This window comes from Mustela nivalis (assembly GCF_964662115.1).
Source record: "Mustela nivalis genome assembly, chromosome: 1".
Lineage (NCBI taxonomy): Eukaryota > Metazoa > Chordata > Mammalia > Carnivora > Mustelidae > Mustela > Mustela nivalis.
The window spans coordinates 171,833,438-171,856,978 of record NC_139020.1 but is presented as its reverse complement, the minus strand read 5'-3'; the positions used below and the strand labels follow the sequence as shown (position 1 = coordinate 171,856,978).

General features: G+C 38.1%; 1 protein-coding gene across 13 annotated transcripts in view; it reads left to right on the top strand.

Annotated features, from left to right (window-relative positions):
• Positions 1–23,541, top strand: part of CNTN4 (contactin 4) — a 930,864-nt gene that overhangs the window by 844,356 nt on the left and 62,967 nt on the right. For all 13 annotated transcript variants that reach the window (XM_082711571.1, XM_082711575.1, XM_082711573.1 and 10 more), the window contains one exon: positions 3,020–3,147. In XM_082711571.1, coding sequence (XP_082567697.1) covers positions 3,020–3,147 — 128 coding nt within the window. The remainder of the gene's footprint in view (positions 1–3,019; positions 3,148–23,541) is intronic.

Below are 23,541 nucleotides of genomic sequence, written 5' to 3'. Positions count from 1 at the left end.
CTATTAATAGGCCTTTGTGCTTTGCAAGACTCAGCTCACCTCTCAGTGTTTAATATGCCCCAAATCTATGTTACCTCATGGAAAACGACTCCATATATAAAAAAGAAATGTTACCTTCCTTTCTGAGATCTCATATGCCAGCATTTTACAATTTCCAGAGAATTATTTTATAAATGGGAATATGATTAACTCCTCTGAAGTTATTTTTGTAATTATTGAGAGAATTAGGATTTAATTACCACACAATTTTTATCAGTACATCTGCTCTTGGGCTAATGGGGTATCATATGGTCTTTACTGAGCAACTGTTATGTGTGTATTATGGTGTGAATGAACAAAGGACCTCCTTGTCTGCATTTTATATACTGATTTGGGAGGACTAGGTTAATTTGTATATTGACTTCAGATTGTCAAACGTAATAGTTGGAGTGCAAAAAGTAGGCTGACTTAATTACTATATTAAGGGAAATTATGTTCAGAGAATGTTGTCCAATTTTTCCTATATGCACAAATAACTAAATAAGAGGACACAGTTTTAAAAGATGACATAATCACAACACCCTAACTACTACCTAATAAATACCAGGAAATGTGCTAGAAATCTCACTGACATTATCTTACCTAATTCTTCCTAACAAAGTACCCAATTGGGATTGTTAGCTCCGTTTTATAAATGAGGAAACTGAAACTTGGAGAGTTAGCCAACTGCCTTTGATCCCACGGTTGGAGCTGAAAGAACTGGAATCTGAATACCCATCCTTCTGATTCCAATATCCTTTGTAGAGTTCTTATAACTTCATACCTTCTCATCAGCCTGAGTCAAAGAACCTGGAATGAGTCATCAGGAAATCTGTGGCTTCTCCTTTTCACATTCATGAAATGTACATACAACATTTGCAAACTGGTATATTTAAATCTTCACCTGTGGTTTTAAAATGATTAGCCAAAAGTTCTATTAAGTGAAGCTGTGACCACAGAGACCACTTTTTCAAAAATTTATCAAAAACTCTTAAGGCTATCACTAGCGCTCAGTGGCTTAGCCATTCTGAATTCCTGTAACATATTATTGATTTTTCTCTTAGGATATTTATTTATTTACTTGTCCACTCTGCTACGTGTCATCCTAGGTACTAGTTCCTGGAGATTAAGTCATAAGATAAACATGGTCTGTGGCCTCAGAAAAGCTCATATGCCAGGTGGCAAGTAAGACAGCTAACAAGTAATCAAAACTTCTAGTTGTGTTTGATAGGAAAAAAGCAAAGTGGCTGCCAGAAAAGAGAATAACAAATTAAAATATCCACTTTAGAAATATGAGCCATAAGAAAAGCGCCACCTCTAAGGTAAGGTGCTGAGAGGGTGAGAAAGTGGTCGTTAGGTCCTGATACCGTGGCAGGCAGAAGAGCAGATAGAAAGGCCCTGAGGTGGGAAAGGGTTCCAGACACTACAGGGACTTGCAGAGGTCCTGTGTAATTATAGTTTATTGAAAGGTAAGAAGAAGAGAATGAAATAAGTAGGCAAGAGAAAAGCAAAGGCCAGATCCATCAGGCCTTGTAGGTTCTAGAACAGAATTTACTGATGGCAGTGGGGTGCAAAGAAGGATCTTTAAGGCTGAGCAGTGATGTAATCTGATCTAGCTTTTAAAAAGATCATCTGACCACTGACCAAAGAATGTATTTGAGGTACGAGAGTAAAAATAGACATATCATTTAAGAGGCTGGTGATAGGCCAGGTGAGAACAGGGGAGCAGAAAAGATAGAAAGAAGTGGGTAAATTTGAAGGATAGAGTAGAGGTTCAGCAGACAGTAATCTTCAATGAGCCATCTGTGTCCATTTTTTTATTTCTCTGGCTGGTGGACCAGGTAGGCTGCATGAACTACTCAACTCTGTACCTTCCTCTTCTGCTATGTCTTAGGTCATGCTGAAGATAGGGTTCTCTAGAATCCTCCCTGTTCCAGTTTTGTGCCTGTCAGTACAAGTGTTTCCATCCCAGGTGGTAGAGATTTGTTCCCAGTTATGGACCCTAAGATGTGCCATCCACGTTTGCTGTTCTGCCAAAGCCATACCATGCTGTGGGATTTTTTAAAAAATTCACTTCTCGCATCTCATTAAAAATGTATGATATATGTCAGAAATAAATATACTTAATAACTCATTTAATTTAAGCCACCATCTAGAAGAAAACTTTTTTTAAAAGATATTTATTTATTTATTTATTTATTTGACAGAGATGGTGGAGGGAGGAGAGCACAAGCAAGGGGAGCAGCAGGCAGAGGGAGAAGCAGGCTCAGCAGGGATCCTGATGTAGGGCTCCATCCCAGGACCCTGTAATCATGACCTGAGCCGAAGGTAGATGCATAACTGACTGAGCCACCCAGGCGCTCCAGAAGAAAACATTTTCTTTTCTTTTCTTTTCTTTTTAAGATTTTTTTAAAAATTTATTTATTTGACAGAGATCACAAGTAGGCAGAGAAGCAGGCAGAGAGAGGGAGGAGGAAGCAGGCTCTCCGCGGAGCAGAGAGCCCGAGGTGGGGCTTGATTCCAGGACCCCGGGATCATGACCTGAGCCAAAGGCAGAGGCTTAAACCACTGAGCCACCCAGGTACCCCCGGAAGAAAACATTTTCAATGAAGATGTGTCAACTGGCCAATCAAGAGATTTTTTTTTTTTCTTATACCTCAATAGTGTTAAGACTGATGGTGATCAACAATGAGCCTTCTCTATGCATAATGTGGTGAGAATCACCAAAGACAGAGAATGGTTACAACCTATCTAGTATTTCCAACATTTATGCCAACAGAATGTTGAGACCACTTTAGTAAGAAAAGTGTTGAAAGTCCTAAATATGTCACGTGTCTTAATTATATTTATGAGTATGTAGACAAACACCCTGAACAAAGGTGAGACTGCCAAGCAATCTAGCCGTTATTTATAGTTTAAAAGATGATGGAATGACAGACATCATTTTCAGTTAGTCATATGAGATAAACCTACCGTTTTGGTTTATTTGTTTTAATTTCAGGATTACCATTTCTGAAGATGGAAGCCTCAAAATTGTCAATGTGACGAAATCAGATGCTGGAAGTTATACCTGTATAGCCACTAACCATTTTGGAACTGCTAGCAGCACTGGAAACCTGGTAGTAAAAGGTAAGGACTAACCCAGAGCACACGTACGTTGGTATACCTGTCCTTGTTTCTAGTAATGCGATCTATAGAAGTCGCATCCTTCATATTAATATGTACAGATATCACTGTTGCTAAATTAATACATCATGCCAAACATGATATGATTAAGGATTCTTAGAGAACTGTTCGTAATGAATATGATTGAAAGGCTATCTTATTTCAGAATCATCCAATACAATTTTGAGAATTACAGCCATTGTATCTATTATACTGTTGTAACTAATGTTATCTTCAATCCTTTAATTAAATTTCTTTCAAGTCTCTGTAGCTTTGAAATTCATGTCTAGGAACACTGTGCTAACAAATTAAAAACCCATGACTTGAATACTATTTTTAGCAAACATTGTTTAAACAATGACATTGGCTATTTTTAAAAGAGCTGCCCTGGTTATTCAGAGATACGGATATGGATTATTACACCAGTAAAGGGATTTGATCATCTCTGTGCTTTGCTTTAGTCACCCTGCCAACCTTCTCCGTCTTAAGGAAATAAAATTTTCCACATACCTTAGTCTGGGTGCTTTATAGTATATGACAGAAATTCCTTTATTGCTGTTAGTACAGCACATGATATGAGTCTGTTCTTAACACCAGGTTGATGGGATGGGCTGAAAGCACTAAAATGCAAAGGATGAGACTTTAATTTACATTTTATTTGCATTTCTATTACTTTCTGTCTTGAGGAGTTGTAGAGTTTTTGAGTTGAAGTGATCTTGGCAATGAGTGATCTGACTGAGGAAGATAAGACTCAGGTTGGTGACATTCTCAAGGTCACCAGTAGTAGAAGACAGATGTTGACCCAGGAATCCTGATTGTGCATTCTGCTTGGCTGGTTCTGTTTACTGCACCAGGAAATCTTGTTAATTCAGCTGCTTTTTTAAATAATAGATTTATACAAAATAGATATTTTTCTATAACTGATATAGATGACCACATCATATTATTTCCTAATTGCCCATTTATTTGTAGCTCTCTCTCAGAAATAAGAAAACCTACAAAAAACAAAAATATCTATTTTATCTATCCCAATTTTATTTTAAAGAAGAAAGCCAAAAATTACCTCATTGCATATTTTGGGGTCATTGGAAGGTGGAAAAATACTATCATTTGGATAAGACTTTTTATTATAAACAACATCTATGCATGTAAAAAAAAATGGAAGGCCAAAAGTTAGAAGTAAATTTGTATTTAGATTAACTCCACTTACCTCAGACAGTTAATGAATCACTCAGAGCGATAGCATGGGCATAGGACTATGTGTTTACTCTATCTCACAGTGCAGAGGAAAAAAGAGGTTCAATAGTATTTGTAAATCAAAATTTCAACTAGAGGTCTTTGCTAACGTGTGGCTTTCTCGGCTGCAAAAGGAAACAGTGATCAGCTAGGAGCAGGAGGAGTCCCAAGGTTTCAGAGTTGTTAATGGCAAAGCTGGTATCTAATTATAGATTATTTGCTAGTTATGGAGATAAAAGAGACTACTAGGCAGCAGTCTTAGGTAGTGATCAAGAGACTGAGTGTGAGGCAGAAAGATCCGGCTTTGAATCTCATTTCTGTCACTTACTAGCTCTGTGACCTTCCACTAGACAATTTACCAGTGTGGGTATAATAGTATGCCAACTGCTTTGGGTTGTTTTGATGACTGCGATAATCCACCATAAGTGCTTAACATAGTGCCTGGCACTTAGGAAGTATTAGTAGTTTTTTGGTTGTAGTTGTTTGTATTTTAATAAAATGGTTAAACATACATTCTAAATCTTATTGAAATGAACATTTATGAAGTTGCCATCGCCGACCTATTAGAGTAATTAGCAAAAAGGAGTGAGCCTGCCACCAAAGAAAAGATTATAAACACCTAAGCCTAAAAACCATTTTTTGCTGTTCCGTATTGCAGAAAGTGAGGTATTTTTGCATGTAGTTACAAGTTATATCCTGTGTTTGATCAGCCTCCTTCTCATAAGGATTTCCTTAGTTCTCAAGATGGAGGACAGAGGGAGCTCCTAGGTAGCTCGGTCGGTGAAGCAGCTAACTCTTGATTTCAGCTCAGGTCATGATCTTAGGGATGTGAGATCAAGACCCATGTAGGGCTCTGCACTAAGCTGAGTGTTCTGTGCTGAGCCGAGCTGAGCGTGGAGCCTGCTTAGAGTTCTCTCTCTTTCTGTGTCCACCCTCCTGGCCCTCATTTTGTGCATGCGCTCTCTCTCTCTCTCTCTCTCTCTCAATCAATCAATTCATTCTTTGAAAAGATAGTGGACAGAAAGGAATATCCTCTGATTCCTATCAGAGTTCATATCCCAGCACTATGGGCAGTCCGGAGACTGACTATCCAGATGAGTCTCTGCTGCTCGTCTTGTACTGAATGATGGCACAGAACTTGTCATCTATCAATAATGAAATATGCGGTGGTCACCCCATGTTTTAGGTGAATATGAATGTTGCTGAGGTAGGGACTTCTAGCTATTTTAAGAAATTAAAATACTTTATTTCTAGATTTCTAGTGAAATGTAAATGGTGATTATCCAAGTATAGTATAAGGCATAGTTTTACTGTTGTTTTACTGTTTCTTTTTTCAATTTTAGTAATTTATTTGCTTCTTAAAATGTGTATTAAGAAAAGTCTAGTTTTCCATTCATGGCAATGATTAAAAAAATCTTTTAAAATATATTTAAGGGGCACCTGGGTGGCTCAGAGGGTTAAAGCCTCTGCCTTCGGCTCAGGTCATGATCCCAGGGTCCTGGGATCAAGCTCCACATTGGGCTCTCTGCTCAGCAGGGAGCCTGCTTCCTCTCTCTCTGCCTGCCTCTCTGCCTACTTATAATCTCTGTCTGTCAAATAAATAAATAAAATCTTTAAATATATATATATATATATTTAAGAAGTGAGTCAATATAAAGAAAAATATTAAGTATGAATTATTATACGAGGATATGCAAAATCATAAAGATGGGATATGAAGATTGGGAAACATGATGTAATGGCATTTTTCAGGAGAGTTTAAGCATACTTATTTTTCAGGAGAGTTTTAGCATACTTATGGACAGGACTTAGAAGGACATATGACAGGATCACCTGTTTTGCTGAGACACATGGAATACTTCAAAACTGAAATTTCCTAATAGATGGGGAAAGAAAAAGACCAGGGCAGGAAGAGAAAGAAGGCAGAGACCTGTAGGCAGGAGCCCCAAGGTCGTAGTACAATGGTTCTTGCTGGGAGGAGTTCATTTATTTAGAAGTAGTGCTCTTTCTGGGCTTGCCTGATGGTATTCTATTGCAGTCGGGTTTTGTACAGAGGTTCTCTGATTCTTTTATTATTCTTATAGGTGAGATGGGGGTGGGGGAAAGAAATATGAGTTTTATCTGATCCATATGTTCACAGAAGTTAGCAATCCTGTTACTTCCGGGAAGGTCAGAAGGTATTGGAGAGAACATTTATCTGCCGTTGCTTGGTTCTGAGTCCCATTAACATTAATGGGAAGAACACGTGTGTGCATAGGGCATCCAGACCACCAGGTCTCTGTGAAGGACATTAACATAAACTGAGAAATGCAATTTAGAAATCTGCCCCATAAAGCACGATAAAGGCAGAGAAAACCATTCTGAACTCCACGTGAACTGTGCCAAGTACTGAATCGCACATCATAATGCTTCAGCCCTGTACCTTTAATGTAAATGTAACAGTTTAGCCTGAAATATGACTGAGCACTGTATTTTAATTCAATTTTGAGATCTACAAAGGGACTAATTTATCAGAGAAGGTGTTCTCTAACCTTAAAATGTGCTTGTATTCATTTTGATCTCCTCATACATAGGATTAAAACACCGTGAAGGTCAGACATCAGAACACGTCTTTTCTTACCTTTTTATAATCATTCTGTCATTAACAACGCTTCTAAAATCCAATGCTCTTCCTCCTCACCCCACCACCATGTTGTGAAGGCAGGCCAAAGATAGTGTCAAACACAGGGTCAGTAAGTATGGGGGAGGAGAAGGAAGGGATAAATCTACTACAGCAGGTACAGGAGGTTTAAAATAAATCTCTGTCAGGCAACCATAAAATGGATAAATATTCAGATTATGCATGAGCAAGATTCCAAACTGCAGAATTCTGACAGGTGCCCAGGGGGCTCTTGATTACCATCCCATCATCTGAATTTCTAAATTTCACTGATTTTATTTTTTAAACTAGGTATAGTATATTTGGGATTTGGTGTGCTGTTTGATTTGAAGCAAGTACAGTTCTCATGTCAGACCCCTGAATCCTACCAGAAAGCATAATATTTGACCTTTCAATGAAGATGAGCTTTAGCAATTGTCGACATCATTAAGAACTATATGGAGGGCAGGCTGCATCTACATGCAATATTGTACTTACTAATTCATTTTTATCTCTATAGCCGAATAAAAGGCATGCCATTTCGAATGACATAGCATCCTTGCTGTACAGTTTTCATATGACAGCTATTTTAAAGTAGTACTCCCAAAAAAGAGCAACTTGGAGTATTTGTCTTAAATGTAGTTCAGCAAGATAACTCTGGTAATAGCAACCCTAGCTTCTGTTGATCCCCTCCAGGGCTGAAAATGAAATGCAGAGCTTTAAGCTATGGATGTTATCGTCATAGTTGTCTTGTTGAACCACAACCAAAATGACCATGGGTAAGTCTATGGCTGGTGATTCCAGATGATACAGTGAGAAACCCTGCCCTACATAAGAGAACTTTGTACACATAGCAAGTGAAAGTTCAATAGAATGCTTAACAGAAATACAGATTTCCAGTGCCCTAACCTAATCTAAATCTTTAAGGATAAGCCCTGAAAAATAAAAAGTTTTTAAAGATTTATTTATTTATTCGAGAGAGAGAGTACAGGTTGGGGGAGGGGCAGAGGGAGAGAATCTCAAGCAGACTCCAGGCCCAGCATGGACTGCCAGGAGCCCCACACCGGGCCTGAGATCATGACCCTGGAGATCATGACCTGAACTGATATCAAGAGTTGTGTCACCCAGGCACCTCCCCAAATAAATCTTTTTAATAAACACCCTACTTGATCCTGATATACACTATATTTTGGGGAGTTGGCCAACTATGGGCCAAAGCCAACTAACCCCCTATTTTTTTTATAGCCCAGGAGCTAAGAATGGCTTCTACATGTTTAGTTGGATGATAAACAAAAAGAATAATAATAATTTCAGACATGTGAAAATGTTACGATATTTGCATTTAAGGGTGCATAAACAAGGTCTCAGTGGAACACAGCCATGTCATTTGTTTACCTACTGACTGTGGTTGTTTTTACCCAATAGCTGAATCGAATAATCATGACAAAGACCATCGAAGATGCAACAACCTACATAATATCCTCAGTGTTGCTTCTTGACCAGCAAAACCTAAAATATTTGTTATTTATTCCTTTCCAGAGAAGCAAAAACAAGAACAAAAACTTACTGATCCTCTCTTTTTTGACCTTTTTCCTTTCCCAGACAGATCTCCAAAATGTGATCCAAGGTGTAGCTTAGCCAGGTTATATAGAACAGGGAATTTCAACATCTCCTTGAGTCTGATTACAAGCTGAAATTGGTGGGGATATGTCTTTCACAAGATCTTAGCCTCACCCCGGTATCAAAAGGGTTGACCTATTGGGCAGTCAGATCATTGATTGGGAGAAAGGAGAAAAAAATACTTGGCAGACACTAGAACAGCATATTCAGTCAGCTTCTGTAGGAATGAGGACGCCTCACACTGCTAGAACCAACTATTAGGCCAGGGAGACTCCTAAAGCACAAAACGTGTCAACTGGAGTTTATCAAGATATTTATCTCTTCCTGAACTTTTCACGGTCACCAGCCTAAATCAGTTGAACTGTTCACATTTAGTTTACACATCTCTCTGATTGCAGGTTGTTCTTTCACTGTTTTGTTTTGTTTTGTTTTTTCTTTTTAAGTTGTCCTAGGTGCCCATGTTACCCTGTTTTCATTTGGGTTTTAGAAGATTTCATAATACAATAATTTTTAAAAATTTAAAAGTAAGTAAAAAGATTAAATTTTGTCTATTCGGTACACAGAATTACTTTTATAATAAGAAAAACATTGTACTTTATCTTGATAGAAAAAAAAAAGAATCTCGGTAGCATTTAACTAAGACCTTATATATTTATAACAAGAAATTCTTTTGTATTCTCATTCTCCATTCCTGCAAAGTAAAGATGCTCCTGTGACTTTACTCAGGGTTTAATTGCTCTCTTCATTGGTAGAATGCTCACTGTCCATCCCAGCAAGAGTTTATTTACATTTAGAAGAAGAGAATGCATACATATAATGGACCAAGACTAACAAGTTTTACAGCATTATCTGTAGTGTGCCCTATAAAATACTTCTGTTTTAACTGTAGGACCTTGAGGACCATGCATAGCATGACCGATACAATAATGTAGAGTCTTCTCAATTGGAACCTTTTTTGAAAATGAGTTTAAAACAGCCCACATCTTCTATGTAAAATTATTCAAGGCTTTATCCATATTTGACTGGGGATCAATCAGAAATCAGTAACCAGCAATGACATTTGGCTGCTAACCCACAACAAAGGCTTTTAACATTGGGCCCTTATAACAGAATACATTTCAACCTAATTAGGTGTCTTCCACTGGAACCAATTATTTCTAGGCAATAATTAAGGGTCTTTCTAATAGGATTAACGCAAATTCTGACCCAAGGCACCGAGAGTAGGAAAAGTTTGTTGTTAAAAGTGCTAAATGCTAATTATGTTAGGTCCCTGGGTAGAAGGACAATGACCAGAATATTTCAATAGTAGATCCTGTTAGGTCTGAGACCTGCCACAATGGAGCTGGCAACAGTTAACTAAGGAGAACCCTAAAGAAATGTTAGATAAGTGTATCTCTTGTTCTTCCTGTATTCACAGAGCATAACATAACCTGGAACTCTTTCTGTGAAGACATGAAGCCAAGATCTTGATGAAAGAGAGCATAATTATTTCCCCTGACATTCCTTTGAGCCCTAATGAGAGTCACATAGACTTAGCAAATAGTGTGCCTTTAGCAACATCAGTCACGGATAGAATGACTCCCCCTTTTGTCCAATACTTTTTGTAAAAGAGCTTCTCATCTTTTATAATGTTAAGGTTTAAGTTTGTGAAGAATGCCACTGAACATTATGTCAAAAACTGAAAGAAAAGAAAAGAAAAATAAAAGATTGCGTACCATGACAGTCTACTCTGACTCCATCCTGCCATCATTTCTTCATCCTTGATAGAGGGAGGAAGTAATTTCCGTGCCAACTCTGCTCTTTCGCAGGCAGACATCTATACTGAGGCAGGCTTCACATACTTGATTTTGGTATAAAAGACACACTGTTGGCCAATAAGACTTCGAAAAAAATCTCAATTTCACTAGTAATCAGAGAAATGCAAATGTAAATACCAGTGTGATAGGATTTTTTACATATGAAATTGGCTAAAGATAAACATCAACAAAACCTTTTGTTAATGAGAGTGTGAAGAGAATACTCAAACACTCACTGTAAGTAGGAATACAAACTAGAGTAGACACTGCAGAGAGAATATCATTGCAAAAGAGATGCTTCCTTAGCACATCAATTCCATTTCTGGGTGTCCACTCCAGAGGAAATTCCAGGTGTTTTGAGGTAGACTTGCAAAGATGTTCATTATGTTGTTTTTTGTAGTGAAAAACAAATACATAAGCAAAATAAAAAATAACGCAAAAACCATTATTTCATTTAATGCATATAATTATATTTAACATAAAATTAGTAATAGAAAATAATACCATATAAAGTTTAGAAATAAAAATACATGCTCAGGGGCACCTGGGTGGCTCAGTGCGTTAAGCCTCTGCCTTTGGCTCAGGTCATGACCTCAGGGTCCTGGGATCAAGCCCCGCATCAGGCTCTCTGCTTAGCGGGAAGCCTGCTTCCTCCTCTCTCTGCCTGCCTTTCTACCTACTATCAAATAAATAAATAAAATCTTAAAAAAAAAAATACATGCTCAGTATAAACATCAACTCATGATAGTATTTGTGAGGGGAGGGAATCTGGAGTGACCTTATATGGGAGGACCTAACCTGTGTTGGTAGTATTTTATTTGGGTAAAATTTTAATATATATTCAGAGGGGAGAAGGCTAGAAAAAATGTTAGAGACTGCTGATTCTAGAAATGGGGATATGAATACTGGTAAATTCTCCTTGTTAGTCTTACATGTATAATATCTCAAATTAAAAACACCAGGTCAGAATTCTACAGCATAGTAAGATATTATAGTCAAAATCATCTAGGTGGTAGATTTGATTTTCTAATTCTCCCCTAGATATTCTAGAATAAATAAAACCTTATTACTAGTGATATTTAACCTTTTGAATCCAAAATTGTCTTTTAAAGAAAAAACTCTACTATAGAATGAAATAAATGGTTTAGTTCCTAATGAATACTTACCAATCAAAATAAATAAAACAAACAAACAATAAAGGCAAACAGAATATGACTCTGGCTTCATTAAATGTGAAGCACATAATTAATTTCTTTTCCAGCAATTCAAACAGACTTGTGTTGTACTGATTCAGTTTAATTGAACTTATTACCACAAGCAGATAATAAGAAGTATATTGAAGATATCCATCTGGCTCGCACTGAAAACCTCACGTTTCATTCTTCATGGCTGTCATCGGCCGTACTAATTGCCTCATTTCAGCTCTTTTACAATCAGTATGATTTAGCTATTAATGTGATAAAATTCTTACTCGAGAGGAAGTTGATATTAAAAAGCATAGATCTCTGGCCTACCTCTGCTACCACTACTGAACACAGCCCCAGCGTTATTACAGTTATATATTTTTCAAATACATAAATAAGAACCCATCTCTCTCTCATGCATATAGTTTTAGGTTACATCTATCATCTTATATCTTGCCATAGAGCTCTTTCCCTGCTAAAGGAAAGAAGTGGTTTATGTTGAGCTTTTCAGTTCATAAAATGTTTAAAGATCAATGTGGTTTGTTTTCAGCTATGGTATGTTTTCTTTTTTATAATTTCCAAAGCTGAAATAGATTTTAAATGGGTAATTGTGTAATAAATAAAAAGGAAAGTAAGATTAAGCACTTTTATCTTCTGTTCCTCAATATCAGAACTTCCTGTGGTTTGAGAATGATGTTTTGTCATGCAGATTGGCATTGGATGGTCAGTCTCTCTCAAGAGCAGAGGGGGGTGTGTGTCTGTGTGTCTGTTTGTCTGTGTGTCTGTGTGTGTCTGTTTTTTAAATCCTCCATCTCCTTTTATTTTAGAGGTGGTCCTGTGGGGGAAGCAAATGCTTGGTTCCAGCGCCGCAAAGGAAGGTTTCATCTATTACCAATCCGGAACCAGAAAAGAGATCTGTCAGGAAAATTCATGAATGATTTCACCTTCCTTTCTTGGCGTTTGTTTCCTGCGCCAGAGGCAGGAGGGGGGGTTTTGCTCTCCCAAAGGATTAACGCCACCAAACCATAATTGAATTTCTCTGGCTGTCATAGGCAATCACATCTAAGAAAACCTCCCAAAAGACTGTAGGCCTTTAGGTTAAATACAGAATCTGACCAAGATGAAGGCAAGTTAATTAACATTTCCATCATTTCTCTCTGATTTACTCTAGCAAGATTCATTTCTAAAAGGTTAAAATGGTTGTCTCTTTTATGCAGCCATTTGAAGAGCCAAAAGTAGGTTACTGGTTATAGGAGAAGAAATGTAAGCAGAACATTTAGATCATAGTGGCTTTTTACATGGCCTTCTAGCAGTTCTATAATCACTGTGCAAAAGTGCAAGACATGTTATTAAATGAATATTCGCAATATTGACTTTGAAAGTTTCCCATACTCGAAAACATGTCACCTATTGTCATATTAACTCCCCCCTCCCTTTCTGTCTCTTCAAAGTAGAACTCCCTTATAAGTCCAGCTTGGATTTTTCCCAGAAGAGTGGGATCCAAAAGGTCTAATCAGAGGTGCCTACTCTTCCATATCTACTTTCATGAGGCTAGCCTATATGCCTTCCAATATAACATGTATATGTCTCTGTTGGCTTTGTCTACGATATAAGTAAAGTATCTGGTCACCATGGTATTTGCCCTTAGCACCTCTTGATGGGTAAGGCAAAGAAAATTAAGTATAATTTTAAAGACCAGTATAGTTGATAAGACATTCTGATACAGTCCACATATGAGAGAATAGTCAAAAGATACAAATGACATAGTTGTCACCCTCCCTATATGGCACCATGGGCCATGAACCACCCTGCTCTGATGAACAAAAATCTCCAAAGGTGCAACCTAGGAGTTTCCTGTTTTAGTACGTCCTCCAGGAATGCCTGGCTGCAAGCCTAAAAGCTCATAGTTTAAAAATGGATCTTGAGGGGCGCCTGGGTGGCTCAGTGGGTTAAAGCCTCTGCCTTCGGCTCAGGTCATGATCCCAGCGTCCTGGGATCGAGCCCCATATCAGGCTCTCTGCTCAGCAGGGAGCCTGCTTCCTCCTCTCTCTCTGCCTGCCTCTCTGCTTACTTGTAATCTCTGTCTGTCAAATAAATAAATAAAATCTTAAAAAAAAAAAAATGGATCTTGATAGGCATAGAGATAGAGCTTTGTTGAAAATGTAGAAGGAACATGAGCCTGGGTGGTTCAGTTGTTAAGCATCTGCCTTCAGCTCAGGTCATGATCCCAGAGTCATGGGATTGAGCCCTGCATTGGGCTCTCTGCTCAGTGGGAACCCTGCTTCTCCCTTTCCCATTCCCCTAACTTTGTGTTCTCTCTCTGTGTCAAATAAATAAAATCTTTTAAAATATATATATATATATATATATATATATATATATATATATAGAAGGAACAAAAAGGAAGGAATGAAGAGGGAATTCACTGGGGCGATAAAAGTGATAATTGAACTGGGAGCTAAGAAATGAAGAAGAGCTCACCAGGTTAAAAAAATATAAAGGTAATATCAGACAAAAGAAATTTATCTAATAGCCAAAAGGCATAAAAGCTCCCAGTGTGTTTAAGGAAAACTGAGCAGAAAGGTGAAATGGGAACACATCCAGAGAAGAGGTCCCTGAAACACTCTTGACCATATTTTAGGAACTGTGGACAAAGGGGAGGAAATATTTTGGTTTTCTTTTTAATGGAAAGAAAACACATTCCCTCAATTATACCTACACGATCTTGATACCAATATTAAGGGAAATTTTCCATCTTCTAAGAGGATTTAGAAGGGAAAGTAGTTATCACAAGCATAGGATTTCTTAAATTCTTTTTCAAGTGTGGGATAATCCATGTTATTTATAGAAATATTAGGAAAAAAGATAATCTCATTCACAGAGAGTCACTTAAATATTTTTTACATTTTTTCCCAGAATGACATCTAGGCATGTGTGGTGTATGTGTGTGTATACACATGTATATTTAAATCTATATTTGGCCCTTGAACAATGCAGGGATTAGGGCCACCAAGCTCTGTGCAGTCAAAAATCCACATATAACTTTTTTGGTAAAGATTTTATTTATTTATTTGTCAGAAGGAGAGAGAACGATCAGCAGGCAGAGAGAGAAGCAGGCTCCCCGCTAAGCAAAGAGCCTGATGTGGAACTCAGTCCCAAGACCCTGGGATCATGACCTGAGCTGAAGGCAGCCGCTAAACCAACTGAGCCACCCAGGCATCCCCACATAAAACTTTTAACTTCCCCAAGACTTAATAGCCTACTGCTGACCAAAATCTTACTGATAACAAAGGCAATTAACACACCTTTTGTATGTTATATGTACTGTATATTATATTCTTAAAGTAAGCTAGAGAAAAGGAAGTATTATTAAGAAAATCATAGGAAGGGCACCTGGGTGGCTTAGTGGGTTAAAGCCTCTGCCTTCTGCTCAAGCCATGATCCCAGAGTCCTGAGATCAAGCCCCTCATCTGGCTCTCTGCTCAGCAGGGTTCCTGCTTCTCCCCCACCCCCTCTGCCTGTCTCTCTGCCTACTTGTGATTTCTGTCAAATAAATATGTAAAATCTTAAAAAAAAAAAAAAAGAAAGAAAATCATAGGAAGAGGAAATCCTTTACAGTACTGTTCTGTATTTATCAAAAAAATATTGGAAGTGAACCCACACAGTTCACTCATGTTGTTCAAGGGTCAGTTGTTTATCTGTCTTCAAATCTGTAAATAGATATCCTCATCACAAAAAAAAAAAATCCTACTGTATACACTCTTTTGTAACTAATTTTTTTTATTAATATATTTCCACCAACATAGAATTTGATCAAAAATAAGATCTAGCTTGGGGCACCTGGGTGGCGCAGTGGGTTAAAGCCTCTGCCTTCCACTCAGGTCATGATCCAGGGGTCCTGAGACTGAGCCCCACGTCAGTCTCTCTGTTCAGCAGGGAGCCTGCTTCCCCCTCTCTCTCTGCCTGCCTCTCTGCCTATTTGTGATCTCTATCAAATAAATAAATAAAATCTTAAAAAAAAAAGATCTAGCTTTATTTTCTTATAAATATGTTCCTTTCTCCTGCTAGTCAAAATAACAAATGCAAGACTCCTTTAAAAAGGAAAATCTCTTGTGATACCTTTGTGGGCAAGGTAGAAAGAGAAACCTGAGGGAATGTTTAGAGGATTGGTTACCATGTCTCACCCCCATCATGGTGATTAGGGGATTCGTGTCAGCCTGGAAGGGAGATCGCCAGCCATCCCTCTGCCCTCTTTCCTCAACCTGTTCTTACTGAAATTTCTTATCAGTAACACATGATGTTACAAATCATGTTCTGATCACATGAGTTATTAGGGAATAGATGAAATGATAGAATCAGTATTCAGAATTACCATAAAAAGATCATCATATGGATTACCATAAAAAGATCATCATATGAATCATATGAATGTAACAAGCCTAACTTAGTAGTGGCGAATGTAAAGATAAGGAGGGCATATATTGCATAGAGCACTGCATGAGGTACATAAACAATGACTTTTGGAACATACACACACACAAAAATTACATTAAGTTAAATTAAAAAAGAAAAAAGAGATTTGCAGTTGGGCCCGCAAATCAGGATGAGAGAGTCAAATTTCAGAGTTATGTTGTGTGTTAAAAGTTTTAGTTGACTGGGGCCTGTAGTGGCTAAGTTGGTTGAGTGTCTGACTGTTGATTTCAGCTCAGGTCATGATCTCAGGGTCTCTAGATAGAGCCAGGGCATTAGGCTCCAAGCTCAATGCAAAATCTGCTTGAGATGCTTTCCCTCTTCCTCTGTCCCCTCCCTACTCCCTGAGCTAACTCTCTCTCTCGAATAAATAAATAAATACATAAAATCTTAAAAAAAAAAAACAGTTTTAGTTGATTATAAGATTGTTGCTGAGTCAGCAATAGTCTTTTTTTTTTTTTTCTTTTTTTTTAAGGCAAATTAAATCTATAATGTAATAGAGTATCCAAAATATGAGAGGGAAAAAACTACAGTAGTAATGATGAAATACTGGGAAAGGACTATGTTTTTATTTTAAGACTGACAAAATTTGAAATCAGCCTAGAGGAAGACAGCTGGGCTGATGGCAGGAGGCACAGCAAAGGAAACTGAAGCTTGAAGCTGTTGAGGCTACAGAACAGGACTGGTGGAGGGGGGATGAGAGGGATAGGTGGTGTTTTCAAACACCAGCAAACTCTAACTGGAGTTAGCCAGCAAACTCTAGGTGACAGCAGGGGGCAATACCAGAAGAGGTGGGTGGTAAGCATTAAAGCAGAAGATATTGTTGTATGTTCAAGAAAAAGAAAAGGTTTCAAATCATTAAACCATGCAAAAGATAAAAGTAGCGATTTTTCCATTATTGGTGATGATCAGTTTCAGACTGGACCTATTTTCTGGGGAAACACTGCAGAAAGAACACAGGCATCAGATGGGTGTGTGTGGTCTGAGTGGCCTGCCTGTAAGGGGCATTTTCTAGTTATTTTCGCATCCTCACAGCCCACTTGGGTGACCTCAGTAATAACCCATATGAACCTCCCAACTCTGAAATGTTCTCATTCTGCAGTTTTGTGGTCTTAAAGACTTATTTCTGCCCTTTGTGTTTTTCTACTCCTGAGCAAAAGCATGCCCCAAGGTAGAATTCTATCACATTGACTTAATTTTTCTTTTCTTAAGATTTTATTTATTTATTTGACAGAGAGAGACACAGCAAGAGAGGGAACACAAGCATAGGGAGAGGGAGAAACAGGCTTCCCGCCAATGCGGGTCTTCATCCCAGGACCCTGGCATCATGACCTGAGCCCAAGGCAGACACTTAACAACTGAGCCACCCACGTGCCCTGACTTAATGTTTCTCATTGCAGACTCTTTCTGATTTTTTTCTTCCAGTCTGAATTTATTCATAATCTGTAATGCAGTATGGGTTGAAAAGGTTATTCTGATAATTATGGATAGTATATTCTTAAAACACATTCCACTAAAGGAACCTCTATTATATGTTGGAATTTGAGAAGTTCAATAAACAATACCTTTGTCTGCTGCCTGAGGTTTACACCTCTTAGGGAAGTCAGGTCAGGCAGATGGCAACTGAATGTCAGCTTTATCATGGTGGAGCTGATAAAAGAGAATGTGGCTAGGTACACAGCCATCGCCAGTTCCCTAGTGCTGAACTCCAGGTTTGGTAGACTTGGATCACTGTACAGCCTTAAGTCTCTGTCCCTACAAAACTTACAGAATGGGAGAATCAACCCATTCTATGTGCTTATTTCACACTTCCAGGAGAAAGAATGGCATGGAGCCATGAATTCTCCCTCTACCTCCAAACTCCCCTTTGAATAAGGTGGAGGGAGGGAGGTTGAGAGGAATAGCAGGAAGGATCCACCGTGTTCCAATGTCAGCTGTAGACCACAGGTGGCAATGTGGTAGCTCTCATGGCTAATTTGACTTGAAACCAGAGATTTGTTTTGTTTGTAAGTATGTTTAAAACTTCTGAATCAGAGTACCGTTAGAAGGGGGAGTCATGTATTCTTTAAAGTGACCGCAGGCCTCATTATTCTTTATTGTCTCATATCTTCATATCACATGTGATACTATCAGGCCCTCTGTAAGCACTTGACATACAGTATTAAGTGGGTCTTATCGCTCTGTGGAAAAGGCTGGCCTTTCGATTATTTTCAATTAAATTATTAAGTAGATGCAAACTGAATATGATGGAGATATGAGAAAAAGAGGATGAAAATGCAGTGTTTCTAGTCATTCTATTTATAATTCTGTACATGATTCTGTTCTAAATCTACATTTTACTCCCACATATATGCCAGAAGGTTATCAGTGGGAAGAGAAATTCAGTTATCTGAATGGACATAGTCTTCTCAGGAGCAGCCAGTGGTTAATTGGGACAAGAAAACACAAGTCATTATCTTTGAGAAATCTGAAGCAAATTGAGGCAGGTTGTCACCTCTCACCAGGAAACAAATTAGTCCTGTCTTTAAAAAGACTCTGCTTTCTCCAGCTGCTGACTGGGGATTCCTGTCAACTGCCAAAGAAATAGGGAGGATGTGGATTAATGGTACTAAAATAGTGGTCATGAAATACCCATAAACTCACTTTCTCATTTTCATGAATATTTTTAATTGATTTGACTGGTGTGTTTGAATGACAAAATTTGTGCTAAGCATTAGCTCCAGAAGATCAGGGTGCCATCTTTCAGCCGAAATCGTTAGTGTACTAGTCTGTTTGGGAAAGCTCTGGAATAGAGGAAAAGCCATAATTTAGATACAAAATAGCTCTTTCCCTTACCTAACTTATCTTCACGGACTCCCTGCCAGCCTGGTTGGGGAGGAGGGGGTGGATTGTAGTGCAAAAAAAAGAGAGAGAGAGAAATAATAAAACAGTAACAACATGCTGGGTTATAAAGGTTATGAATAATATAAAACTTGAGAAGGTATGACCTACTTTTCCTGAATTTTGTGAATATGGGAATGATTGCAGTCTAGTGGAAAGAACAGTGACGTGAGGTTCTGCCATCCTGGGTTTTGGCCCCAGGTCTGTTATCAGCCAACTGTGTAACACAAAGTAGATCTTATCATTCCAGACTCCAGTTTTCTCACCAATCAAATGAAGAATCTTGGACAGAGAGAGTTAAGACATCTCCAAGTTCTAAAGCTCTGTGATTTGATGAAGAAATACTTAATTGGATAAAAACCCTTTAAATGCCAATGTCTTTTTTTTTTTCTAACTCAACAACAACAACAAAGAAATCCAAAGGTACTGTTATTCAGTCTCCCAAAGAAAATGAGATCAAATCTTCCATGTGCAGATTTGTATTGTACGAACATTTATTTTACATGAATTCAGTTTATGATCCCTGAAGGAAAAAGAAAAATTACCATTTAAGTGGTGCAGACAATTTAACCAACCAGTTCATCCATAAGTACTTATGAGATAAGAATCTGAAAGGACACTGGGCTCAGTGCACCTCATTCTTCATGTACCTCTTAAAATGTGATCATCTTGCCACACTGAATGGGATTCCAGTGTCTGATGACATGTTGATTTTACAGTATGATCACCAAACACAAGCCAGCCGCTTCTACTGGCCGATAGCCAAAGAAAGAGCTAGAGATAAAACTGTCTCATTTGAATAACATATTGATTCCAAAGTGGTAACTTGCTGTGGAATTTTTAAGGGCAAATTTTAGTATATAAAATTTTGTTTTAAATACTGCCTTTAAAACTGAGTCCCATGTAGATCTATCAGAAAGCATTTAAAACTTGTATATGAATGTTCATATCCTTATTACTGTTAATTGCCAAAAGTGAAATCCACCCAAATATCCACCAGCTGATGAATGGAAAAGCCAAAAATGGTGTAGCCATACAATGAATTATTATTTATACTCAAAAAGAGAGAAAATCCTGATAAATCCTAGTGATACTTGAATGAACCTTGAAAACATGCTAAATGAAAGAAATCAGACACAAAAGGCTACATATTATATGATTCCATTTATATGAAATGTCTACAACAGGCAACTTCATAAAAACAGAAAGTGGATCACCTGTAATCAGAGGATGGACGTAAAGGAGAATTGGGACTGACTCCTAATCAGTACCAAGTTTCTTTTTGAAGTCATGGCACATTATGGACTTAGTGGTGATGGTTGTGCAAATGGTAAATATGCAAAAACCAGTAAAGTGATGCCTTAAAAGGGTGAATTCTTTGTTATGTGAATTATATCCCAGCTTTTAAAGATTTTTTTTTTTTAATTTCATAGATAGAGATCACAAATAGGCAGAGAGGCAAAGAAGAGGAGGCAGGCTCCCCACTGAGCAGAGAACCTGATGCGGGGCTCCATCCCAGGACGCTGGGATCATGACCCCAGCCAAAGGCAGAGGCTTTAACGCACTGAGCCACCCAGGTGCCCCAAATTATATCCCAACTTAAAAAGAAAAAAAAATAAAATAAGTAGTGATCTCTTTCCCACACTAAAAAGAAGGAAGAAAGAAAAAGAAAAGGAAGGAATAAAGTAAATTTACCAGCTGTGATTCAGGAATCATAATTTCTAGAGAATGGCATATTCTTGGGGAACATCATCTTTATGATTCTTACTTAGGTGCTTCTCCCCATCCCGGTTCTACTGTGGTAACAGCCTTACATCTACTCTCAAAGATGTCACTGGGCAATAGTGCCTCCCTAAGTCTTCCACTCACTGTGGCCTCACAGAGTCTTGGGCACACTTCCTCTCAATTCCTGTGACACCATGCTGGATATTGAGAGCAAGGTGTTTGGACAGAGAAGTTTCCTGGTATGTCCAATATAATCCACTTGTTCCCTTCTCTACTAATGCATTGCAGGGGGAAACTATGGGCTTTGCAGATAGACAAATCAGGTTCAAATCCCTTTGTCACTTACAAGCCATTCAAAGTGAACTTATAAAATGGGTATAACAGGACCTATTATACAGACCTTGGGGGAAGACTAAATTAGAGCATGTATTTACATTAATTAGCACAGATCAGCACTCATTTTGTTATGCCCCTTGCCTATGCCATCACATACTTGGCTTCAGAAATAAAGTCTTTCTGACGTGCTGATTCTATCTTTTCCTCTCAGTCAGAAAATTAAGATAAAGAGTACTTGGTACAGTATTTGTCTATGCTGTAAGCATATTATGAATGTTAGTTATCATTATTAATACCATTACTATATAGATGGGTAATTCAAGGCTTGAAACCTCTAGAAAGTTATCTAGGAAATGCTCTAAGCCACCCTATAGCAGGAACGAGCATTGCTGGCTGTGTCACTAGGTTGAGTTGATTCCCTGGAAGCCATCTTTGTGAGACACGAGGAGGAACAGAAGTGATGTGTTGGGCTCTGAATAATATAAATCCCACCAGTTATGTTGACCAAGGCAAGGCATAGTGCTATGGTGCTGTTCCAGCTGCACTTAAATAACCTTCACTTTGGCCTAGGTCATTTGTCAGCCTGGGTGAACTTGACCAAACTCATAATGTCTCTGCGCCCCAATTTCTAATTTAGAAAATAAGGCACATGGGCTTCATTTATTTATGTATCTATTTGTTTTCAGTTGTTTTTTTGTTTGTTTTGGCCAGTGGGCTTTGATAATGTTGTACCTCCAGAATTAGGGTATGTTTCTCTATAGATGTGTGTGTATACATGTGCATGCAATTTTTTTTAATCTTTCATATTATATTCATACTATTATAATACTATGAGGAACCTGCATAATTTTCCTCTATATGTTATAAAACTCTCCTCCTACCACCTCACTCCCTTCTCATCCTTCAGATACCAGATCTCCCCAGAAGCCCCTTCAGAAATTTCTGAATATCCCATCAAAAGAAGTGTCTTTCTATCATTTTCTATTACAGTACCTTATATATTTCTTCTGTAATACTTTCAAAATCTAAACATGCTATGTTTGTTTTGCATACATATCCATCCATTACCTGTAAGCCTAATAAGAATGTAGCCTTTATGAACATCAGAACTGCTGACCTATATCCACAGTCTTTAACACATCCCTTGTACATATTAGGTGCTCTGTAACTATCTCATGAGTGGAAGAATGAATGAATGAGTGAACAAACGAATGAACTACATATTCAGGTCTTCTTTTGCAGCATATTAGAATCATCCTGTTCTCAGTTGATTCATAAATTGGCCCAACTGGAAAAACCCTTAAATATTTTGGAAGAGATGATCTCATCTCTTCAAGCCCCTTCCTTTTGTAGAGGAAACTCTTAAGGGGAAATTCCATATCCAAACTAAGGCCCAATAGGCTATGCCTCTTTCTACTATTAACATGTGGCCTCCCAAAGGAGCTCAGCCAATTCTTGTTAAAGTAACAGCTGAGAAAATTAATAAGTTAATAGAGCATGAGGAAATAGAGGTTCTCAGTGGGGCACAGTGAAAGGGGTATGGGCTTTGGTGTCCTACAGCTTGGATTTGTATACAAACTCTGGCCCTTATGAGCAGCTCTGTGATCTGGGACAAATTAATCTTTAGCAGTTTGCGTTTCTTCCTTTATAAAATGGGAAACCCTATGTGATGCAAGAATTGTAATTTTGTCTGCAAAGCACCATTCTCTCTGTAAATGCCCCTGGCATTTAGTAGGTACCTTTAAATGATAGTCAATATCATTGTGTTTCTATTTCTTTCACTGCCTGCACCCCATTGCCTCAGCTACCATTTATCCAAGAGAAGTGCCTCAAACTGCTTAACTTTGTATCCTACTATGATTCCCTAAAAATGTACCAAAACTCCAGCAGTGTTTCTGTAGCAGCACTGAGGTCTGAGAGATTAGTCACTCTCTTTTCAGACAAAGTAAATCATTACTTTATATCTACTTCTTATATTTATGTTGTTTACCATTGTGCATGTATTATAAAACCCACAAATCAATGCTCTCAGCAGGCAAAACTGTTCAGACCTGCAGAATGTCTTGTTTTGTCCTAGGTTTTGACAAACCAGTATCTGCCTGCCCTGAATTCTGTTTTCTGAGCGACGGTGATTTGGACAGCTGGGGTCTATGATTGATCTCTGAGTGACTTGTACTTTATCAAAGAACAGATATGATTTCCCATGTATCTGATTAACCTTCTCTGTAAGATTGCCATCATTTCTGTAATGCCAGCGGATTATTCTGTGCTCAGAAAGATGGATATCAGCTCCTTTTAATCAATAGCCTACAAAAGGTGTCACCTGGCTCTGCCTGTGGTTAATCTATAATGTCTGACTGAAAGGGTGCTGTCATTTGTCAAATAACCTGGGTTAATTTAAAGCGTCTAGGAAGTGAAGTTGCCTTTGTTTTAAAACAGTATGCAGAACAATACATTAGGTTAGTAAACTGCA